The sequence below is a fragment of the Triticum aestivum genome, chromosome 1B (assembly GCF_018294505.1).
Source record: "Triticum aestivum cultivar Chinese Spring chromosome 1B, IWGSC CS RefSeq v2.1, whole genome shotgun sequence".
NCBI lineage: Eukaryota > Viridiplantae > Streptophyta > Magnoliopsida > Poales > Poaceae > Triticum > Triticum aestivum.
Window position 1 is genome coordinate 574,795,937 of NC_057795.1, and position 25,089 is coordinate 574,821,025.

The following is a 25,089-nucleotide window of genomic DNA, read 5'->3' on the forward strand; positions in this document are numbered from 1 at the left end:
CTTCTGCTTCTTCTTCTTTTCTTCTTCTTCTTCTTCTTCTTCTTCTTCTTCTTCTTCTTCTTCTTCTTCTTCTTCTTCTTCTTCTTCTTCTTCTTCCTCTTCTTCCTTTTTATATAGTTTGAGAAGTAACACAGAAAAAATACATTGATCAGTACCGCCTTTCAGCCAAAACGCGCTACTGCTACAGAGAAGTACATAAAAATACATTGATCATCAATGATCTTTTTGTATAGAATCTAAATTAGCAATAGGAATCTACCACCGATTTAAGAACCGACGAAGACTCCTATTGCACCCTCAGATCCTACACATAGAGTTCAATGAAGACCAAATGCTTGTGATAGTTTGAGAAATAACATATTTAAGATGGTCAAATTCTTGCTAAGGGAGCGATGTGGGACTAAAAATAGCCACTGCCACAACCTCTTTAGTACCGGTTCGTGCCACGAACCGGTACAAAAAATGCTGGTGCCCGACCAGCATCTTTAGTACCGGTTCGTGGCACGAACCGGTACTAAAGATTTGCAATGAACCGGTATTAAAGGTCTCCTTCCGCCTAGTCATTTGAACCGGCACTAATGGACGCATTAGTGCCGGCTAATATGCAAACTGGTACTAATGTTACTCATATTAGGTCCTTTTTCTACTAGTGTTGTTTCCACCGAACATATAACACAATTCTTCACCCTGTGGATGCTTCTGCATGAGGTGCATCTTGATGAGCTTGCTGAGGACGACATAGTATGGAAACACTCGGACTCTAGGCATTACTCCGCGGTCTCTGTTTATAGGGCACAATTTTTGGGTTTGGTCCTCTCCCCCATGGAACAAATGGTTTGGAAGCCTTGGACCCCACTGAAGGTCAAGTTCTTTGCTTGGCTCGCACTGCAAGATAGAATTTGGACCGCCAATAGACCGGCTAAGCGGGGTTGGCCACATTGTGGCCCTTGCCCCTTGTGCAAGGGAGTGCATGAATGTGGAACACATCTATTCTTCAGATGCCACTTCACGTTGAGGCTTTGGAATTTGGTTATTCAGAAATTTCTCATACACGACATAGACACGTCGGCGTGGAGCTCCTTCGACTCAGTCAAGACATGGTGGGCGAGCATGAGCGCCGTGGGCACCACCAACCGAAAAACGAAGGCCTCGATCACCTTGCTTGTGGCGTGGGTCATTTGAAATGAGAGAAACGCAAGAGTGTTCTGGCATAAGAGCACGCCTCCGCCAACTCTACTCAACATCATTATCGACGAGGCAAACCTTTGGATCAGCGCTGGGGCAAAGAAGTTAGGGTCTTTTCTATTGCGAGAATAATTGTCATGCCGTATTCTGGGTGTGTGTTGTAACAAACTCTCTTTTCCTTACTTAATATATGAGGCAAATCTTTTGCCTCCGTTTAAAAAAAAACCTCAGGTGCGAACAGATCCAGGCCCGAGAGCCTGATTTCTATTAAGCTTTTCAGTTACAGCGTTCATTTTGCTCCTAACTAATCTCGTGTCGAGATTTTTTTCCCCAAGAAAACAGGAGCCATCCATGATTTGCACGTTCCAGTTGCTTAACTAGGATGTTTGTATCGTTGCTAAAACAACAGTGGGGTGGTGGCGCAGTTGGCTAGCGCGGATGTCTCATAGCTAATATGCGAGTGATCCTGAGGTCGTAGTGATGAAAAGCTCTGTGGCAACTTGGGTCGTTCACATGGTCATCTTTGTTTATCTCCGTAAATTTTACACTAATTTCAAGTTTTCTCGTCTAGTTTCGACAGGCGGTGGTTGGTTAACGCTGAACGTGCGTGGTCTGATCTCGAGGGTTCAAGCAAATGTCACTTAAGTAAATGATGAAACTCGTGAGAGCTTCTTGGGTCAGCACGTCTCCATCAGATGACTTCATATACTGAACTTGGTCCCTTTTATTTTTCCTGCTCTGCATCAGTCCATCGCCCCTCCTCGTTCCACGCAGGCGGCTCGATCATCTGGAAGCAACTCCCTGGCAGAGGAGACGAGGGTACTACTCTTCCTCGGCCTATGGATTCAGTTCCAAATTTAGGCTGCTACTCCATGAACAAGGTCATTTGGAGAAAAATGGCTCCCCAAGTATAACTTTCCAATCATGATGAAGGAAATTTTTCATAGTGTAGGTATTTGGCGGTTAATAATATTTGATTATAGACCTGCTTGTAACTTTACATCAGAATCTTGCTGCTTAATATCAAACTCCAATCAGCTATCATTTAAGAGTTAAGACTGAATCCATTTATCTTTGTTGCTTTCTTATCTCTAGGGATGAACTCGATATTGTTGAATCATTTGCCTTAGGGTTGCCTGCTGATACATGGGTCAGCTGCAAGTTTGAAATGATTAACAGGACAATTGCTCCAGTACTAGTTCTCCTGCACAAGAAATGAATGCTGTCCCACTGAAGCTCCACAAGTTTGGGACTCCCTATTCTAGATTTCCGGTCGATGAATGAAGTGCCGCAATGCACACTGTGATGCTGAATTTCTAATTATGGTTAATGAGTTAGAGAAAGAAATTCGGTATCGGCTACAGTTAAGCTGTAACCGAATGATTACGATGTTCTGGTGATTGCTGACAAGAATTTTACTCCACCAAATATCATTTTGTTAAGTTGTTCCCCGTCTCGCTTTTCATGTGCAATTTCTGGCCTACTATGTTCACTGAAATGTTGCGTAAGTATATGTCTGTATCTTGAATATTGATATGTCATAAACCTGTGCTCCTTTTAAACAGTACCCACTGTCCATTTGGTGTGACCGATAAAACAGATTGTTGGTTTGGATCGTTTCTGAATTGCCGAACCAAGGGCTGGCGCGACCAAGTTGGTAGAATGACACTTCTCTTGTGTTCTTCTTGCATCTACCTATGGAAGCATTGCTCTGTCCATTACTCCCTCTGTCCCGAATAACTCGTCTTAGATTTTGGGAAATGTTAATGCCCACATGTGTGGCACCTACCAACTGGTCCACACGCCTTCATATCTGTCCATTTAGCCTGCACGAATCTTGAAGACCTGGGATCCGGACTCGAGCGCCATGTCAGCGACGAGCGCCGTGCGGTGGAACTGCCGCTCGTCCGAACGATTTCATTCAACGCACACGGCACGCCCGCCTACCTTATCCCCTTTCTCTCCTTGTTGACTCACTCACAGGACCTCACATCCGATGCGAGTGGAGGCCATGCGCGGATGCGCCGGCGTCGAGGAGCACATCTGCGGTGATTTTGGACGGGCGGCGCCATTCCAGTGACTTGCGGCGGCGGAGCTCAGGCGGGCCGCTACGGGGAGGAACTCCACCGGACGAAATCGAGGTGTCATGGGCGGGCGATTTAGGCGGGCAGCGCCGTTCCCGTGCCTGGCGCCGGCGGAACCGAGGCGGCCCACTGCGGAGAGTAGCTCCACCGAGCTGTCTCGTGACGGAGACCATGCGTGGGCTCGACGAGGCGTGATGCACGGGCGATTTTGGGCGGGCGGCGCAGTGCCCGTGTTTGGTGCCGGTGGAGCCGAGGCGGGCTGCTATGGAGAGGAGTTCCACCGGGGTGTCGCTCAGCGGAGGTGGGCTGGTGCAGCGGAGGCTGGCCGGCGCGGCAGAGGCGGGGGCTCGCCACGGATGCTTCCACCTCGCTGCAGTCGTCGTCCTGCTTCCTGGGTCTCCTCCGAGCTCGCCATCATCGCCCAAGGTGAGCGGCGCTTTACGTACCACCCTTATGTAGATAGAAGAACTTCTCCACCGACGACGGCTCAATTTCTGCCTCGTTAATCTCTGGCAAATCACTGACGGATAGAAGCAGCGGTGGTGGAGTTGAGTCCAGTTAGTAGCACTAGCGCTAGTTCCTTCCATGATCCTGTAGGCCGAGAGGTGTGTCTCTGGTGAAGCTGGAATTGCAGAAGCTTTTCACATGAGTTAGCCTGAATGTGTTAGTTCGTCATGTTTGTTCTGAAGCAGCCGCTGTTGTAGTTCAGGTATATACAATCTTTGTTCAGTTGTAGCTGAAGAAGAAGAGAGGGTTAGTAATTAGGAGCAGTACTCAGTACTTTATAGAACTTTGTTGTGAAGGAAATGAATCAACAATATCTGCGTGTGCTCCAGTTCAATCGTCCACAACACATTTACTATAGTTCGTTATCAAATGAACACTAACTAGTAGTAGTACAATACAGAGTTGGGTCTTTGCGAGTCTGATTGCTAGGTTGTCATGTGAGCTCTCGGGGCTGGAGATTTGGTGGCTGTCATGTTGTCCGACGATGCTAGTATGATTCAGGTACTCGCGCCCGTAGCTCAAATGTCACTCAATTTTGCCATGTCACTTGCACATTTTTGTACTCAGTTTTGTTTCATTTTTTAGTTCAATCTTCTCAATGTTGCCATGCAATGTCCCAACGATAACAACCGATAATTGCTATGAGTAGTTGCCATGGCAACATTATGGAGTAGTTTCCATGGGCATAATTGCTACGAGTAGTTGCAACGGCGAATTTCTATAGTAGTTGCCATGGCAACATTCTGCAGTAATTGTCATGGCAAGTTTCTGTAATAGCCGCCATGGGCAGAATTTCTACGAGTAGTTGCCATGGCAAAATTTTCTGTAGTAGTTGCCATGGGCAGTATCCATACAAGTAGTTGCTACGGCAAATTTGTTTGGGACAATGGCAAACTTTTTTATCCTGGCAAAAATGGGTAGTGAATTTTCCATGGCAAATTCACTTGATGTCCCATGGCAAATTCACTTTATTGTCCATGACAAGTTTCTTTTTTTAAGATCATGTTAAACTTTTTTTACAAACCATGACATTTTTCTGACAAACCATGGCAAATCTATTTAAATGGAATAGATTTTTCATACTACATGGCACTTTTTTACCCGGAACATGGCAATTCCTTTTTACGAAGCATGGCAAATTTAGTTAAATGGATTTTTTCCCTATTGAGTACAAAATTGCCATAGCACATGCCATTGATTTGCCGTACTACATGGCAATTTTCTCCCCTCCACCTTCGCAAGTTTATTTTACGAACCATGGAAAAAATTAGATAACTGAAATAGATTTTTCCATAATACATGGCAAAAAAATCCCGCTGACCATGGCAATTATATTTCATGAAGTATGGCAAATTCAGTAAAATTGAATAGATTTGCCATATTACATGGCATTTTTTTCCATCCACCATGGCAATTTTATTTCTAAGAACCATGGCAAATTCAGTTATTTGAAACAGATTTGCCATACAACATCGCATTTTTCCCCTAGCCATGGCAATTCTATTTTTTATACGAAGCACGCCAAATTTAGTAAAATGGAGTAGATTTGTCATACTTGATGGCATTTTTCCCCAAATCATGGCAACTATTTTTGTTCCAAACCATGGGAAATTTATTTATATGGATCATGGCAATTTTTTCTGCTGTTGTTGCTATGGGAAAAATTCCTACATATAGTTGCCATGGTAAATACCGCTAAAACAAAGTTGCCATGGCAAATTTGTTTGTGACAATGGCAAACTTTTTTTTACCACGGCAAAAACGTTTAGTGAATTTTGTCGTGGCAAATTCACTTGATGTCCCATGGTAAATTCACTTTCTTGCCCATGGCAAGTTTCTTTTTTTTAAGAGAATGTCAAACTTTTTAAAAAAATTTGCCATACTACAAGACACTTTTTTCTCTGGAACATGGCAATTCTATTTTTTGCGAAGCATGGAAAATTTAGTTAAATGCATTGTTTTTGTTGAGTACAAAATTTTCATAGCATATGCAATTGATTTGCCATACTGCATGGCAATTTTTTTCCCTGGCCCTGGCAATTCTATTTTATGAAGTAAGGAAAATTTAGTAAAATGGAATAGATTTGCCATACTACATGGCACTTTTTGATATTAATCTGCCATAGTAATTTCCTTGTTCATACAAAACACGACAATTTTAATAAAAACACCATGGCAATTTTTCATGTGAATCTACCTCGCAATTTTTCTTCATATTTAATTTTCTACTTTGTTTTCACACACCGCAAATTCCTCATACAAAAACATGGAAATTTTAATTAAAACACCATTGCAAATTTTTATATGAATCTGCCACGGTAATTTTATTGTTTATACTTCATTTTAACCTTTTTGTATTTTTTTCACACAGGGCAAATTCCTGATACAAATAACACGGCAATTTTAACTAAAACACCATGGCAAATTTTCACATGAATCTACCATGGCAATTTCACTCGTAATTCTTTGTGTTACCTTTACATACATGGAAAATTTCTCATAATAAACACGACAATTTGTAAATTGTAATTAAAATATAATGATGTTTTTTTATTTGAACCATGGCAATTTCATTTCGTAGTATTGTGTTCTTTTACATGGCGGCAAATTTCATATACAAACATGTGGATTTTAATCAAAATATCATGGCATTTTTTCTAATACGAATCTGATGGCATTTTTTTGTTCGTAAATTTTGTGCTACTTTGCATACAACGGACAATTTCTCATAAAACATGGTTTTTTAATTCAAACATGACGACAATTTTTTATGACCATGGCAAGTTTATTTTTATAGTTTTGTCTTTTTTGTACCTAGATGGCAAATTTTCGCATACGAACATGGAGATCTTAATTGAAATATAGGGTCAAGTTTTTAATATAAATCTGCCATGGCAATTTTTAACTTCACTTTTTGTTTTGTAGTGTTTCTCTGTGTATTTTAACCAACACTTTCTGTTTTTCGTATTTATTTCTCAAGGAAATGTGGTTGTTGGGCTTTTGAGTGCTCGTGGCCCACTAGAGGGGGTCCAATGTAGGAGGTGTTCGCGCTGGGGCATGGTTCTGATCGAACAGAAACGTTTGCTCGATGATGCTGTTTCGTTCGGTCGGGGTGTCCTCAGTGCCACACGTGTGGCAGTTTTAATGTGCGCCCACACAGGATTGTATGGGCAGCCTCCTGCTTACACCACACATAGTGTGTGGGCGGGTGTTGCTCCCACCACACGTATGGCACTTATCGGCGTCCTAGATTTTTCTAGACAATGATGGAGGTAACAAGAGTACTGCCTTAGATTTGAACAAATCCAGGAGGTATTTGCGTGGAGAATTTTATAGAACTTGATGGCATCCATGGTTAAATTGAACTTTGATGCCAATAAGAGCAAGTCTTTTCTTTTTTTGCGGGTGACCAATAAGAACAACTCCATCTGGAGTTCACCATGGACGCCTAACATAATTGAAAAAAATATGCATCTTGCTTTTTCAAGTGCATGATGAGAAGAAGTGTTCAACTGATGTAGCTCCGGTCTTGGAAGTGATGTATCTTAGGATAAACATTAAGGAAACAAGGGTCATAAAAAAATCATCCATGATTTGTATTTGGTCAATATAAAAATCAGGAAACAAGAGCAAATCCATTATTTGCATGGGGCTGCAGCCTACAAGGACGTCGGTTTCGCAAAGCACACAACAAAGAGGTGGTAGCGCAGTTGGCTAGCATCGATAGAAAACGCTCCTGAGGTTGAGAGTTCGAGCCACACATCCCCCAAAGGCCATCGTAGTGATGAAACGCTCAGTGGCAACTTGGGTCGCCAAATATACGCCTGAATCATCAGGAGAAATTGAGCAAGTCTGAACCTGGTCTCCTTTTTTTTCTTTTCCTTTTTGTTTTGAGATAAAGGTAGTTGGTAGCTCCACTCTGAACTGGACCGGGGGAGGTCTGAATTAACAGAACTACACTTCAGCTCTATGATTCATCCATGTTTTTTCAGTTGCCGATGCTCATTCATGGCTCTTTCTGTAAGGACATTGAACGCCTTTCAGGTTTCCCCGGTGAGCTACTACTGCACTGTCTCACTATGCAATCCTACAAAAGTGCAGAATTATGCTCCGAATTATATGTTCTCTGACGGGTTGGCAACTGACGGCGGATGATTTTCACACCTGTATGTAGTTACTTATTAGCAGATATTTGCTGCTCCTACAGGCCGGCAGTTGTAGAACTGTCTGTGTAGTCTGATGACAGGCCAGTTGCTCAGTAATCCAGCACTAATTCTCCTGCACGAGAAACCATTGCCACGTCAGCAATCAGTCAAGTCAAACCATTCATGGACTGATTTTGCTCGGTATGGAATTGTTTAAGGGCTGAATGGATAAAAAATAAAGATCATGGGGTTATGTGAACCACAACTTTCTTCAGGTAGTAAAATTGACTTTTTTCAATAACGAATAACAAGTAACAGACATGTTCTGCGTTCCAAAAATACTACAACACACTAAGAGCATCTCCAGCCGCGTCCCCAGAACGGCCTCCCCAGGCGCTTTTTTCGCGTCGGCGCCGAAAAAACGGCTCAGTCGCGCCCCCAAAGGCCCATTTTTCGCCGGCTCGGACCTAAATTGACGCCGGCGGACCTAGGCCGAACCCGGCGCGCTGGGGCGCTTGGGAGCGCCGGCCGAAACGTTTTTGGCGCGAAAACCGGCGGGCCCTCGTTGGCAGCGACTCGGCTCTTCTCGCCGCTCCGTCATCCTCATCGCCCCGGTTCCCGCGGCGAATCAATGCCAAAGCTGTCGTGCCGGTCAGGCTCCTCCATTGATGCCTCACGGGCGGCGCAGTGAAGACCGGGCGACGCGCGTCCCTCGCCCGCCACGCGTACGCACGGCGGCCACACGTACGCGCGGCGCCTCCGCCTATATAAGACACCCCCAGCGCGCCGGTGAGCGCACAGACAGTGCATCGCCGCTCCTCCTCCGTTCCTCCCTCTCCCCTCGCCGTCTCCATAGCCATGGTTGAGCGTTTCCCAGGCGACGGCGCGGCCGCGAACGGCTTCGGCCGCCGCCACCTTCACGAGGATGAAGCTCGACTCCTCTTTGAGGCCGAGTACCCGGTCCCGCCGGACATGCGGGTGCCCGGGGCGTGGAGGATCAGCGTCGGCGGGGTTCCGGTGCCACCACCGCCCACCGGGGCGGCGCGGCGCGCGGAGATCGCGCGCATCCGCGCCTCTCTGCCGCAGGCGGCGAGGGAAGGGCCAAGGTACGTCCCAGACAGCCCGCTGTAGGAGCTGTACTTTCGTCGCCGCCACGCCGAGCAGCTCGAGGCCACCAACGGTGTCGTGCCCTCCGGGAGGCTCAACTCCGAAGGCCGCCGCCGATGGTGGGGCGTGCCCGGCCGCACGCTGGAGGCCGTCCTCGAGTACATCGAGGGCGGAAACACGCCCAGGCTGGAGTACCCCGCTCCACTGTCCTTCTCTCGCCGGCGTGGAAGCTCCTGGACGCCGAGGCAGGGGGCGTCCTCCTCCTCGTCCGACCACTCGATCGGCTCCCCCTGTCTCCCCCCGTCAAGCCGGAGCCCCAGGACACGCCGGTCAGCCAGCGCACCCGCAGCTCTGGCGTCCGCATCGCCGACCCCTCACCCGCCTCTGGACGCCTCGTCCTCGTCAGGCCGCAGCCGGAGCCCGACCTCCCCGCGGAGTACGAGGCTATAGCTCGGCGCGGCTTCTCCGACGAGGAGGCCCTAAAGTGGGCGCAGGACGACTACCTCCATGCCGAGATGGTCCGGCGGACCCAGGCCGAACCCGGCGCGCTGGGGGCGCTTGGGAGCGCCGGCCGAAACGTTTTTGGCGCGAAAACCGGCGGGCCCTCGTTGGCAGCGACTCGGCTCTTCTCGCCGCTCCGTCATCCTCATCGCCCCGGTTCCCGCGGCGAATCAATGCCAAAGCTGTCGCGCCGGTCAGGCTCCTCCATTGATGCCTCACGGGCGGCGCAGTGAAGACCGGGCGACGCGCGTCCCTCGCCCGCCACGCGTACGCGCGGCGCCTCCGCCTATATAAGACACCCCCAGCGCGCCGGTGAGCGCACAGACAGTGCATCGCCGCTCCTCCTCCGTTCCTCCCTCTCCCCTCGCCGTCTCCATAGCCATGGTTGAGCGTTTCCCAGGCGACGGCGCGGCCGCGAACTGCTTCGGCCGCCGCCACCTTCACAAGGATGAAGCTCGACTCCTCTTTGAGGCCGAGTACCCGGTCCCGCCGGACATGCGGGTGCCCGGGGCATGGAGGATCAGCGTCGGCGGGGTTCCGGTGCCACCACCGCCCACTGGGGCGGCGCGGCGCGCGGAGATCGCCCGCATCCGCGCCTCTCTGCCGCAGGCGGCGAGGGAAGGGCCAAGGTACGTCCCAGACAGCCCGCTGTAGGAGCTGTACTTCCGTCGCCGCCACGCCGAGCAGCTCGAGGCCACCAACGGTGTCGTGCCCTCCGGGAGGCTCAACTCCGAAGGCCGCCGCCGATGGTGGGGCGTGCCCGGCCGCACGCTGGAGGCCGTCCTCGAGTACATCGAGGGCGGAAACACGCCCAGGCTGGAGTACCCCGCTCCACTGTCCTTCTCTCGCCGGCGTGGAAGCTCCTGGACGCCGAGGCAGGGGGCGTCCTCCTCCTCGTCCGACCACTCGATCGGCTCCCCCTGTCTCCCCCCGTCAAGCCGGAGCCCCAGGACACGCCGGTCAGCCAGCGCACCCGCAGCTCTGGCGTCCGCATCGCCGACCCCTCACCCGCCTCTGGACGCCTCGTCCTCGTCAGGCCGCAGCCGGAGCCCGACCTCCCCGCGGAGTACGAGGCTATAGCTCGGCGCGGCTTCTCCGACGAGGAGGCCCTAAAGTGGGCGCAGGACGACTACCTCCATGCCGAGATGGTCCGGCAGCGCCGAGCCCTAGAGGAGATAGCCTCCCTTCCCTCTCCCTCGTGACTCTCCCTTCCCCGAAACCCTCGTCGCCGCCGCCTCCCCCGCGCGTTTCTGGCTGGATCCGGCGGCAAGTCCGGGCTCCCCTCCCCCGCTCTCCCTTTCCCTCCCCTAATCCACCCTCGCGCCGCCTCCCCGGGAGGCGGCTGGGGCGGCGCGCGCGCCTCCGCCTTCGGCCTCCCTTCTCTCCTCCTCCCCCCGTCGCCACCGGTGGGCGCCCCCGGCTCTGGACCAGGTGGTGTCGGTGGACTCTCCCCTGCCCGCGCGTGCATCCTCCCTTCCCGGGCGGGGGGCGACGGCGATGTCGCTCGGATAGGCGGCGGTCCGCCGACCCGGCGGCGGACGTTATGGCGGCGGGGCGGCTTGGTGGCGCGGGGTGGCCAGCGACGCACCCCCAGCTCGGATCTGGGCCCTGCGAGCCCCATCTGGGTCTTAGCGGGTCGGTCCCCGGTGTGGCTCCGTTGTCGTACGCGTGGTGAGGAGGAGGAGCAGCTCAGACCGGGAGCGGCGACGCTGACGGTGTGCCTGCTGCAGCGCGAAAGTGGGAGCTTTACGGGCCTACGAGGGCCTGGGCGGGCCTGGTATGCTCCTGCTACAGCATCCGGTCGGCTACCGTTGTTGACGGTGGAGGTTGAGCTGCCCCGCGTGCCGACGGTGCTGCTGCCTCTAGTCCTGGCTCCTCTTCTTCACTGTGCAGACCTCACTTCGTAGTGTCGTGGTGAGACGGCGTGAGAAGCTTCAAGCCTGTGTTGACGCAGGGTGGTGGTCGGTTTGGTGGCGGGCTCCGGAGTGTCCGAGGTGAAGGTTGGGATTGGGAGAAATCCCTGTCGACCTGGCCGACACCGACGCGGTCGTGCCTGTGGGTGCCACCGGACCTTCTTGGAGGGCGTCGGGGGCTACCCTTCTCCTCTCCTCGTCGTGTACCCGGGGAAACCATTGGCAACAGCGTCGTCATCGTCACGTCCCTTCTTGAAGGTGTTGATTGGTACCGGCGCTTCGGAGTCTAGGAGCTTGGTGCAAAATCTAGGTGGGCGCAGTGGTTGCGAGGCTTCTTCGTTTTTTGTCGATCCGTCGTTGTCGGCATTTCTTCCTTTTGTATTTTCTCTTTCATTTCTTTTGGGCGTGTCTGTGTTGTTTTCGCCCCAGCACCTAACGTTGGTTGCTTTGTAATACAAAGCGGGGAACCCCTTTTTCGGAAATCAAAGACAAGTAATTCAGACTGGATGTATTTGCGTATACTCTCTCCCATTTTAAATATAAGTCTTTTTAGAGATTCGAATGCGGACTAGTGAACCTACACTTTAAAATATGTCTATATACACCCGCATGTAATCCGTTTTGCAATCTCTCGAAGGGCTTATAAGAAACGGAGGGAGTAGAATTTATAGAACTTGATCGGTATCCATGGTTAAATTGAACTTTGACTCCAATAAGAACAAGTCTCTCGAATTCACCATGGACGCCCTAACATAATTGGAGAAATACGCATCTTGCTTTTCAAGTGCATGATCGGAAGGAGTGTTCAGCTGATGTAGCTCCTGGCCTTGGAAGTGAGGTATCTTAGGATAAATATAATGAGGAAACAAGAGCCATAAGGAAATAAATCATCCATGATTTGTATTTGTGTCAATATAAAAATCAAGAAACAAGAGCAAATCCATGATTTGCATGGTGCTGCAGCCTACAGGAATGTCAATTCCACATAGAACACAACAGAGTGGTGGTGGGCTGCTGGAGCAGTTCGGTAGCATGGCTAAAGTAAATGCGATAGGTCGAGAGTTCGAGCCTCACGTCACCCGAAGACCAGCGTTGTGATGAAACGCTCGGTGGCAACTTGGGTCGCCACATATACACCTGAATCGAATCATCAGGTGAAAACGAGCAAGTCTGAACCTGGTCTCTTTCTTTTTTGTTTTTGTTTTTGTTTTGAAGGTGGTTGGTAGCTTCACTCTGAATGGGGGATGTCTGAATTATCAGAACTACACTATACTTAGGCTCTATGATGTTTCAGTTGCCCATGCTCGTTCATGGCTCTTTTTGTAAGGACATTCCCTTTGGGGTTTCCCCGGTGAGCAGTACTGCACTGCCTCACTATCCGTTATGCAATCCTACAAAAGTGCAGAATTATGCTCCGATTTACATCTTCTCTGACGGGTTGACAACTGACGGTGAAGGATTCTCACACTTGTATGTACTCCTACAGGCCGGCAGTTGTAGAATGGGTCTGTGTGGTCTGACAACAGACCAGTTCTATCCTGCTAATAAGGAACTACTCAGGGCTAGAAGGATCATATTGGCAGAATGTCAGTATGTCACTACTCTCGGGCTCTTCTTCTTGTATCTACCCATTGAAGCATTGGTCTGTCTGTTAATACTGTACCTTAGGTTCCAACAAATCCAGGCCCGAGAGCCTGATACACTTTTCAGTTACAGCGTCCATTTTGCTCCTAACTAATCCTGTGTCTCCTACTTGTCGAGATATTTTTTCCAATAAAACATGAGCCATCCATGATTTGCATGGTCCAGTTTCTTAATTAGGACGTTTGTTTCGCTGCTAATCCAACAGTGGGGTGGTGGCGCAGTTGGCTAGCGCGTAGGTCTCATAGCTAAGAGTGATCCTGAGGTCGAGAGTTCGAGCCTCTCTCACCCCACCATAAAACGGCCATCGTATTGATGAAAAGCTCTGTGGCAACTTGGGTCGTCACATGATCATCTGATTCATCAGATTGATTTGAGCAACTCTGAACGTGGTCTCCCTTTTTTTTTATCTTGCTTATCACTGGACGTGAGTGGTCTGATCTTGAGGGTTCGAGCATCCCACCCATGAGCAAATGATGACACTCGTGAGAGCTTCTTGGGTCAGCACGTCTCCGTCTGAATACATCAGATGACTTCATATACTGAACTTGGTCTCTTTTTTTTTTCCTTATTAACAGAGATGACAGAGGATTCTCACACTTGTATGTGGTTCCTTATTAACAGAGATTTTGCTGCTTGCAGCAAAAAAAAAAAAAAGCTCCTACAGGCCGGCAGTTGTAGAACTGTCTGTCTAGTCTGATAACAGGCCAGTTGCTCCAGTACTAGTACTCCTGCACGAGAAATGATCGCAGTTCTAGTGAATCTCTACAAGTCTGTGACGCCCTGTTTCGGTTCGTGATGAGTGAACTGCCACAATGAATACTGTGATTCTGTTGTCAATTGTACAATTTTCTTAACATGAATTTGAAGCAAATTGGTTTTTTAAGGCATGGCATATAGTCTCGTTTTCACCTCCACGTTCTACAGAGTTTATTTGTTTCCCAACATGTCTCTTATGCAGATGATCTCGAACTGGAATGAAACCCTTTGTAACACGCCACCCAAATGTGCGTACATTGGGTTCTTCCATACTTTATTTTCTTCAGCATTTGAGCATAAATCAATGTCTTTTCGGTGGTAATCATTAGTAATCAGCAGTACAGGAATGTCTAACCAATAATCTGTAGGCTGGTCTAAATTGGCTGGTTCTGAAGGAGGAGGTCACGACGGCCGTGCTAATTTTTTTTGGAACTGGACACATGCCTGAGGGTGTTAATGACACGGCTATCGTGTTGATTGCAAAAGTCCCTACGCCTGTGGATCTAAAGGACTTTCGTCCTATTAGTCTATGCAATGTAATTTACAAAGTTGTGTCTAAGTGCATGGTGAACAGACTCCGTCCGTTGTTGTCAGTTTTAATCTCAGAGAACCAAAGTGCCTTCATCTCAGAGAACCAAAGTGTCTAAGTGCATGGTGAAATTGCCGCTACTCGGGCGCGGTGCCCCTTGATGCAGGCAGCATCTGTCAAGTTTCAAAGCGTTGCGTAACTATATGCCAGTATGCTGTATATTGATATGTCATAAACCTATTGTCTTTGGAAACATGACCTGTTGTCTATTGGTGCGACTGACAGAACAGATTGTTGGTCTAGATCATTTGTAAATTGCTGAACCAAGGGCTAGACGGATCATGTTGGCAGGATGTCAATGTCACTACTCTCGCGTTCTTCTTCTTGCATCTTTTTTTGTGTAACTTTTTTTTGTGGTTGATCACTCAGGATCGAGTTCGTACAGCGGATAGTCTTCAACGAAGAGGCCGGTCTAACTGTGGTGTTTGCCCTCTTTGTAAGCAATTTCAAGAAATGGTGACACGTCTTCTACTCTTCTTTTCCCATGCCGGTTCTCCATGAGAGTTTGGGGCTTCACAAGAATCGGCTTGCCTGGATCGACTTTGATCCTACCTTGTGGGCACCTGATGGTAGTAATAGATATGTCAAGGAGGGTTGCTGGGTGGAGACAGTCTGAATCCGCAACAACTAAAGGAAGGTGCTTGCTTCTCTCTTTTTGCCCACCAATTGAAAATTTTGGAACTAGAGGAATGCCAGTTCTGAAATGTCTCCACCATGCCAACTATGGTCTTCAGCCGAATCAAACTGCGACATTCACTTTGGAAATGGCAGGTGCAAAGCATTTAAGTAGTTTCAGATCCGGGGAGTAGGCTTTTGTTTAACTAGGGTGCGTTGCACCGTCTTGTGACTCTTTGTGCTCTTCTATCTTAATCAATGAAAAGAGGCAAATGTTTTGCTAGAGCAGCGTTTCAATGCCTGAGCTTAGATGAGCTCGGGCAAAATAAAAAATTCGCAAAAAATAGAAAATAAATTTAAAAATTTCTGATTTTTTTTGCAAGCAAGATGCCTGTACGTGGAGTTATTGGGAGCTTTCAAAAAGAATCTAGGTATTGAAGAGGAGTTTCGTGGGATGGCGGCTGGCCTTTGGTGGTGGAACGGTTGTAACAACAACGGCGACAAAAGGAAGGAGGCAGTGTAGGTAGCGGTTATCAGCGTGGAAGTTTCATCCGCAAAAAAAATCATTTTGGAAGGTATATATTGAGGGTGAGAACATTATCCCAAGATTTGGGAGTCCTTTTTTTAACTCCCTTTTTTTGGGGGAGTTAAGTACATTTTGGGAATTTGCTAGAGGGGTCTAACTCTCAATAGTAATAATAGTATTTTCTGAGAGTTCAGAGCAGATTCCCAGGCATGGGCTAATAGGACTACGATTAGGAACTAGAGGTGGCCTTAATTTAACAACTATTAACAGACAAAAATGTTCAGTGTGATGGTGGCAATTTGTCCTAACACATCGGAGAGAAAAACACTGAACGGATCCGAACAGAGAAACTGATATTGAGAAGGAAGGACACTAATTGGTAGCCATTCTAGAAGAGGATGGCGCTAACACTCGAAGTGACAATGGGGCACGCTAGCTTCGTCATGGTGCCAATACCGATCATGCACCCAGTTCTTCGTCAACTAGCTAAAAAAAGTATTCTAGTCGATTCCTTACTTATTTCCGAGTCCATTATTTCTTTGCAGTATGTTCATTTCGGAAAACCGCCACATTTCGGTGCATTTTCACCGCCGGTTTTCATGAAGAGGAGGGGTCAAAAGTCCATTTTTTAGTAGTGAAAGAATTAAATATTGTGAAAGTACTTTCCTAAACAAATTCACATGCATACTTTTAGTTTTCAAGTATACAGCCTAAACATAAAAAAGGTAAACATTTGTAGAGATATACTCCTATACTAGTCTAAATATCAAAATTTGACCTTATTCTTCCTGCAAAAGCGAGGGGAGTAATAATGTGACACTCATGGTAATGTATTGCAACGAAATCACAAAGTACTCCAACATTACAATCGGAATGCATGCATCCTGACAACAGAAGGTAACAAGAAAAACTAAATTCGTGGCAACAATAGCACACCCCATATTGCCATGCAGTACTTCTCACTGTAATATTTCCATGCATGTACCACAGCAATATTTGTTACTGCTGCAGTAACCTGCATGTCATATTGCAAGTTAGAGAATTATTAAGGACTAGTACTACTAAAAGTAACTGAAGGGAAACCGTAGGTGGCAATGAGACTGCCACGGATTATTTGTCGTTGCAATACTGTCATGGCGAGATCATTCTTTGAGAAGAGTGGAGGTGGAGTTGGCGGCTATGGCCTCGAATACAGAGCCACAGCCGCCGCTCTGGCAGCCTGCACCGCAGTAGGCCGGGCCGATACCGCAGGATCCCCACTGGCTGCAACAATAGTTGTTTGTGCAAGCCCTGCCACCGGCGTTCTTGCCGCACGGCTTGTCGGTGCTGCAAGCACCGCTCTGGCAGCCGACGCCGCAGAACTCGGAGCCGAGGCCGCAGAAACCCCACTGGCTGCAGCAGAGATTGTTGGGGCAGAGCTTGCCGCCGGCCTGGCTGCCGCACTTGATGTCGGCGCGGCAGGGGCCACCCTGGCAGCCGGCACCACAGTACTCGGAGCCGAACCCGCAGTGCCCGTACTGGCTGCAGCAGTGGTTGTTGGGGCACACTGCGCCGGCGGCCTGGGCGCCGCAGCGTTTGCTGGTGTAGCAGGCGCCGTTCTGGCAGCCGTTGCCGCAGTAGTCGCCGCCCATGCCGCAGTAGCCGTACTGGCTGCAGCAGAGGTTGTTGGGGCACTCCAAGCCGCTGCCCTGCTCGCCGCACCTCTGGGCGTGCGCGGTCGCCGCCGCGAAGGCGAGGACGACGGCCGCGCCGAGAGCGAGAGCCCTGGTGTTCATCATCTTCTTCCTTTTCTTCTTGACTTGTCGATCTAGGGCTGGTTGTGTGCTTTGTGTGTGGAGTAAACAGGTGATGATCCCCACTTTATATAGGAGCTCTGAACTTCTGATTGCAGTCCAGTTCGATGTGGCATACACGTGTTTCACTCTCATTCTCAACTATCTTAACCCGATCGTGTCTAATCGAGGAGATTGTTAATGTATGCGATGTGATATGATGCCGGATCCGTTCTTGATAGATGTGGCACTGCACTGTAAGTAAGATTCGTAATGTTTATATGCTGTTTATGCTTGCATGAGACATGCATGGAGCGCGAACTATTAGAGTACAGTAACTTAGGGCTAGTACGTACGCATACGCATGTGATTACACCTTGTCGTCCCCATCCACAGAAGCACCCCAGCGGACACGTCGCGTGCATCGCATCTGATCGATGTGAACGTTGTGCTCTGCGTCCATGATATGATCGAGATCTTATCTTCCTCGCACCGGATATCCTTTATGATGAAAAATGGTTGGTTGTTAGGAATCTTGCAATGGGTAAGGCAGGTCTGATCCATCTTGGCTCAGTTGATCGAACCATCGAAGTAGTAATCGGCTACATATTTTTTTCTTAGGAGAGTAAAATTATGTTTTTGCGAAAATGATCAGAACTATTATAAAAGTTCATTGGAAGTATAAAGTATCTCAAACATAATAAAAATTACATCGAGATTTCGAGACCACCGAACGACCACTACTACCATCAGAACAAGCAACCGACGTGCCGTTGTCGCCACTCCTCTACCGAAGCCGGCTTGACCTTGTTGATGACAACCATAAAGTATTCTTGCACGTGCCCCTAAAGACCAGCGCCCTGGAGCCACAGTTGTCGCCGTTGAACTCTTGTATAGATCTGAAACACTTACACTAAATTCCGCCATATGACAAAGAAACCCTAACCTCACCGCCCCAAGGAGGCGACATGAATCTACGTCGACTACGTCAAAACGGATGAACTCGGGAGAGTAATCGACTAGAGTACAATTGAATGTATGCTCGGGTTAAGACCTCCGATAGTGGGAGTATCATAGCAAGTACTCTCAAATGGGGACAACATGGTCATCTCTTAGGTTTATGCTACCGATCACAAATATTTTCCATGTTTACTATATTATTACTAGGCCCAAGACTTTGTTTCGCCGGAATTTCTCTTAATATGGATTTGCTTTACCCGCCCATTTGTGTGGCTAGATGTCTTATGTGTTGTCATATCGGTAATAATCATTTCAGGGGAAATAAATAGTAGGAAATGGCCTGCTGCATAGGTTTCCTCCATTTTCAGTTAAAAGTTAAATACAGAGGATAAAAAAAGAGCTAAAAAACTCTAGGGCCTAGTTGACTATGTGCTGAGTATCTTTCCTTTCGTATCATTTTCAGCCATGTATTGTTAATTTTTATTGGATATATTGTCTCTAGCTTGGTTTTTTATACCAATCACAGTATATGTAACATTGTAGCCAAAGATGCATCTCAAAGAAACATGGTAAAGTTCGATAAAATAAACTTCCAATTTAAGTGTATCATTAGCCTTAAGTACAAAGTACTTCTATTTTAATCACAAATTTAGTTCATAATAACTTTATTTATCAACGTCTAGGCTGCCATGCAAAATTATCCATTCTTCCATCATATGTTTTGCTGAGAATTTACTTCTCTTAATGCACTTTGCAACTTTATTGCACTTGCCCACTTTATCATTGGCAACCTAACTAAATTTGTGCGGTCCTATATACTACGGCACCAAAGCACTTTGACTAGTTTGGCTATTGAAATCTTGTGTTTGTGTGTCATGCTCTGTTCTATTCTTCAAGAACCGAAATTCAAATGGCCCTTCAATTTACTATCTCTTAATCAAGTGTTCCACCTCTCCAAATACTACTATCCTCAGATTGTTGCATCTCACAACTATCAACAGTACATGTGTAGCAGATGTTATTTTTGAAGCTTGATCCTTTGCTACTCACTATGTCATGACTCACCACATGATCGGAACGACAACTTGATCATGCATGTGTATTTTAACGGATAAAAACCAAATTTATGTTTGAAAAATATTATGCATTTCATGTTTGGATGGAATTCCTTTTAAAATCAACTAATGACTTGTTTAAATTTCAGCTATTTACGGAATACAATTGTATTATTTACCCGCCTAGCACATCAATTGAACTGGTCATTTCCAAAGTTAAATCCAATATTTAATGTGTGTGTGTGTGTGTGTGGGGGGGGGTGTCCCACCTAATGATATTTTCTAGATGGCCAAGGCCAATTTGTTGCACCATTAGAAGTAGGCGAGAAGAAAGGTCTAACCTCCAAGAATGGTGGTGTCCTTGTGTTCCAGCTTCCAAAACCAATGAAACGAAAGGGTGAAGTCATTTAACATGATTCGTAATGTGGTAGAGCTATGTTGATCAATGCGGAATACAAGCACATTCCCAAATCTTTCAAAGGGTGTTGAGAATAGCGGTGGTCCAAACTTGGTGGAGTAGAGGTACTAGCGGCTGGAATTCCCAAATACCATTGGTATCTTGGATGTTTAGGTCAAGTGTTACCATATCCTGACAATGAAGGGGCAATGGAGAAACATGTGCTATATTGACTCAGTTTGATGTTGATATGTTGGGGAAGAATGCAAGTCGACAATATGCTTGTGGTGGGGGTTGAGCTTGGTGTTGAGACACTTGCGAAATAGGAGCTACACAAATACCTTCATTTTATTGGGTACATACCCTAGACTTTTGGATGAAGTCTGCATTTTGATCTATGAACCCCTTGTGCATGAAAATGCCATAAGAATGCTTGGTCGAGAAGGGAGTGCGTTTCTTGAGGAAACGTTTGTCTTGTCGAAGCCCAAACTGAAAGTCAGTCAACTAAGACAAGAGAAATTGCAATTTCAAGGAAACCACTTGGGGTTAGGCGATTCCTCATGTTAGACATTGCACTGTTCAACATGATCGAGATACCTATTTTTGGGTCAGCGGAATGGGTGAAAAATAGGTTAGGGGGCGTAGGCTAGTGGTAGGTGGTGGAGCTAGGTATCGAGGCAAAAGAAAGTTTAGTGGCCATCTTTCATCATAGCGGAAGAATCCCATTGTAGTTTAGGTATTTGTTGGTTAATAGTATTTGGAAGGAAGGAGTCATGTTTCTGGGATGCAAGTGGTGATAGGATACTGAAGTTGTACCCAACACACCCAAGGATTGTTGGCAGGTAGGAGAAATCTCTATCTCTTTTTTTTTTTGCGGGTGGAGAAATCTCTATCTCTATTCTCTATTACTTAAAAAGAACGTAAGGTTCCCATTTCATCTTTCTTTCCACCACCCCTTCGTCCAACCTTTCGTGTATATGATAATCAATCACCTTATTTTACTTATCTTCTGAACCAATTCCACTTTAATTTCATCTACATGCGCATACCCTATGTCTCGCGAACCAAAGCTTTAGCTGGACCTCATGAGCTGGCCCAGATCGGCCGTATGTGTGTGCCTGACATATGTATGGAGTGGGAAACAATGTACAGCCCTCAGTGGCCGCCTATGCGTTGGGTGATTTGCCCACGCGCCGTTAATCTATAAAGCTTTGCTTTGGTTTTAAAAAAAAATTCACTTTAATTTACTTACCAAACTTCTAATCAAAATATAAGGTAATTCACCATCAAAATTTGATGAACATTTATTTACACAATAGCATTATTATTGACAGGTAAATCATAAGCTAACGTACTAGTAGAATATTTATATCACGTTGCAACGTACGGGCATTGTTCTAGTTTAATGAAAAAAATTCATGAGTAGGCAGATATTCTACGCATGGATATTTTTAGCGTTAGACCACCAAATCCTCATAATTTGCAAATATTATACAGCACAATTAAGCATTATGTGCTTGTGCAAGTCTAGTACATAGCCCAAAAGAACGCACGTGGAATATCATCCACTTCTTTGATAATCCTTTTAAACAGACATGTACTCCCTCCGAGTAGTAAATAGCTAGACTCAATGAAGGCTACAGAGAGAAGTAGTCTGCCCTCCTTAGAGCATCTCCAACAGGCGTCCAACATGTGGCGCGCTAAAATCTGGTTTGCGGCGTGTCCATTGTCAGATTTGGCGCGGCGCGCAGCGCTGACTCCAGTAGCCGCGCTAAAATGCAGCGCGCGCGCAGCTCTAGCAGGGCGAGCGAGCAGCCGGTGCATCACATTTGTTGCATTTTGTCACAACACATCCACAAAACAAAGACATGACATATAATTTAAATCACAAACATCATTCTCGATGATCATCATTCTCGATGATCATGTTGTGCATGATCCCACAAGCGTGCATTATGTACCAAGACATCTTATGATCCCAAAATCTAGCCGGTCCTCTCACAATAGCAAATTGGGCTTGCAAAATCCCAAAAGCTCGCTCCACGTCTTTTCTAGCCGCCGCCTCAGCATTGTGAAAATCAAGATATTTCTTACCTTCCGTTTTTTCAAGGCTTCACAAATGTTTGCCACTTTGGGTAGATGCCATCCAAATTTGTGGTGCATAGCTAGGATCATTGCAAAATCCTCCTCCTCTTCCATATCAAATTATTCTTCGAAAGAATCATATGATGAACTCATCTAAAATGTTCAAAACTAGGCTATAAACAACATGCACCAAATTTCATGTAAAAATCTGGAAGTTGGAAGCAATACATACCTTGCGGGCGCCAAGCGGCAGTGGGCGGCCGGGCGCTGTTCGTCGGAGGACTGCCGCGCGCGACGGGCGGCACTGACTAGAGAGAGGGAGGAAGCCGCGGCCGCGCTGGAAGAGACTGAGGAAGCGTCGGAACGGTCGCCGGAAAAATGGGGTGGCGCGGGCGGCGGCGGCGGCGCGGCTAGATGGGTAGGTGGAGTTGCGCGCGAGCGCTCGAGAGTTCAACGCACGGGAGCGGGCGGAACAAATAAGTGGCGCGCGATGACGTTTCCGCCCGCGCGCTGAATTACATATGCCGCGCGCGCGGTTTTTGCGCGTCCGCTAGCTGGAGCGCCCGAAACGATAGCACGCGCTAAAACTACTATTTTTTCACACGGCACGTATATAGCGCGGCTGTTGGAGATGTTCTTAGACAGAAGTAGTGTACAACAATGGGACAAGAATATGAAATAACAGGCAATAGTGGATCAGAGTGTGGAGGACGGAAGTTTATATGGCGATAGTAAGGTACGTCTAGGGAAAGGTCGCGGCATGACAACCTAAAGTGGAAGCTATTGAAGCTGCCATGACTTGGTCAACATGCATTAGGACAAAATTAGTTTTTTGAAAGTTGATTGAAAGACCAGTGTCTAGGCCAAGTCTTCAAGAATTCTTAGTCAAATCAAGACTTAGTAAAACAGTACATACACACTATTATGGCTCACTAAAGTGGATAATACGTTGCACGACTTAATTGATGACCAGTTAGTCCGACAAATCATCTCAGTGTAACTGTCTACGCATCAAGAACATAATTATTTAAGCTTGGAGTTTCTCCAGAGTGAATTGTATGTGTGAAAACCCCCAAAACACTATATAAACCGCAAAGAGCTTGATTAAGTTTGCCTTTTCTTTTATTGACATGGTGTTCCGGAAGTTTACTTTTGGCATTGGCGATCATATTCAGCCAGGGATGTAACTCCAAGGCTGAGACGAAGCACACAACGGAGCACCCAACAAAGAGTAAAACCTCACAACATAGAGAAAACAGCTCCAGTTTGTCAAATCCAGGCCTAACAAAACAAATTAAATCAAATTAGCAAAGCAGTGGAGCCGCCAATCTTACCTTGTAGGAGTACACTATAGCGTACTGAAGTGGACGGTAATACGTTACACTAATTAAATAATGATCAGTTAGTCCGCCAAGTCCTCTCAGTGTCGGCATCAGAATATATTTACTTACGGTAATTAATTAATGATCACTTAGTCCAACAAGTCCTCCCAGTATAAGCATCAAGAGTATTATTTAACACTGCAAGAAAGCCAAGAACACTATATATACCGCAGAGAGCTTGGTTAGTTGCAGTTCATCACAAGCCATCTACGTACACGTACGTGGAGAATAACACGCATGGCTCCTCATGCTCTCTCTTGGGTTAGTGTGCCTCTGCTCATCTTCTTGGCGTCGTCGTCATGCGTTGCAGCGAGGGGCGCTCGGACACCCAAAACTACTGACCCGACAGCCGGGTTCACGGTGGTGAGCCTCGAGGAGAGCAACTTCTCACTGCAGCGGCCTTTCGATGAGGCAAGCGGCGCCCGGTACAGTTTCGACGGCACCGTCCGGACGCTGTGGGTGCTCTCCTCCGACAAGCCCCATGCCCGGCAGAGCCATACCAGCCCAAGAACTGAGATCAAGATGGAAGTAAGTTAGCTATTACTACTACTACTCATTTATGTATTTGTGATTGTGAATGTAATTAACTATATAATCAAAGATCTTATTGGTTGCTTTTGCTATTCTTCTACCTGCAGGGATACGACTACAGCTCCGGCGTGTGGCAATTTGAGGGCCACGGCTACGTCCCCTCAGGCACGACCGGGGTGTCCATCATGCAGGTGTTTGGCGCCGGCGAGACAGCCACCACCCTCATGCTGCACGTCTACAACGGTGCGCTGCGGTACTACGACCGCCAGGTCGTGGAAGACGACATCTATGACAGGTGGTTCCGGCTTAACGTGGTCCACGACGTGAAGGCATCGACGCTCACCGTGTACATCGACGGCAAGCAGAAGCTGCACGTCCATGGCCGTGGTGGCCACTCACATTACTTCAAGTTTGGTGTGTACGCGCAGAACCATGACTCCAGGTGCATGGAGTCTCGCTGGAAGGGGATCAGGATCTTCAAGAAAGAGTGACACATTGATTCAGATTTTATGGCCGATTACATATTTTTCTGGGATATAATATATTTATGTTGTCGCCTTATCATAGTGATTGTGTATTATTGTGGACTTATGATATGTACTAATACATATGAGGCTGAGTATGTATGTTATTTGTTTGTGGTAATTTAGTTTTTCTTTAATGACCCGATGATGTTTTAGATGTGAGGACAATATTCGTTACAGAATGCGTACACAGTTTGCATGCGTACATGAATAAGTTTGTAACTAATGTAAAAACATATCCTGAGAATGGGAATAAATTACAATAAACCAAACTTGAACAATTTGCACTTGACTGACACACAATGTGCTTGATTAATTAGAAGGCGTATGAATTTTGTCTGAAGTCAAACAGTGTAAAGTTTAACGACATTTTTAGTAAAAACTATGAACAACTACAATATTAATTAATTAGATATGAAAAAAATATTGTATATTTAATGATATTATTTTGGTATTGTAGTTCCAACCAAATCCTGGAAGCAATATGATTTAATGACCTGATGATGCATGTGAAAACAGTATTCATCACAGTACGCGTACATAGTTACCATTTTTGCAGATGTATACTTAGTAAATAATATTCAAACTGGAACAAATATTGTTTCCCGGAAATAGTCCGGTTTCTAAGCAGTGTATGTTAAAACTTTTGCAAAACATTCTCAAATTTACAACAACAAATTGATGTCATATACGAGGGAACCATGCCAAGTTTCATGTTTTTCAATTTTTTACGACAACAAATTGATGTCATATAATGTCACAATTTTCTATATCACGAACATTTTTGAATCAGTGAACATTTTTTGGAATA

The 25,089-nt window shown here is 46.7% G+C and overlaps 2 protein-coding genes and 1 non-coding gene across 4 annotated transcripts; 2 read left to right on the top strand and 1 right to left on the bottom strand.

The window, feature by feature from the left end:
* Positions 1-3,103: 3,103 nt before the first annotated feature.
* Positions 3,104-15,331, top strand: LOC123139348 (uncharacterized). 2 transcript variants are annotated; one of them, XM_044559167.1, is made up of 2 exons: positions 3,104-3,695; positions 14,801-15,331. In XM_044559167.1, exons 1-2 carry the CDS (start codon positions 3,332-3,334, stop codon positions 14,821-14,823), a joined length of 387 nt encoding a protein of 128 aa, XP_044415102.1. In that variant the 5' UTR covers positions 3,104-3,331; the 3' UTR covers positions 14,824-15,331. The 2 variants fall into 2 exon arrangements, with proteins under 2 accessions (XP_044415102.1, XP_044415095.1); XM_044559160.1 differs by lacking the exon at positions 14,801-15,331 and adding an exon at positions 14,211-14,735.
* Positions 13,293-13,376, top strand: TRNAM-CAU (transfer RNA methionine (anticodon CAU)). Its single transcript is given in 2 exon segments — positions 13,293-13,330; positions 13,341-13,376. It is a non-coding gene; the product is annotated as a tRNA-Met (tRNA).
* Positions 15,332-16,378: 1,047 nt separating the features above from the next.
* On the bottom strand, positions 16,379-17,389 carry LOC123095816 (root-specific lectin-like). The gene has a single exon (XM_044517386.1). It carries the CDS (start codon positions 17,348-17,350, stop codon positions 16,715-16,717), a length of 636 nt encoding a protein of 211 aa, XP_044373321.1. The 5' UTR covers positions 17,351-17,389; the 3' UTR covers positions 16,379-16,714.
* Between the last annotated feature and the right edge of the window lie 7,700 nt (positions 17,390-25,089).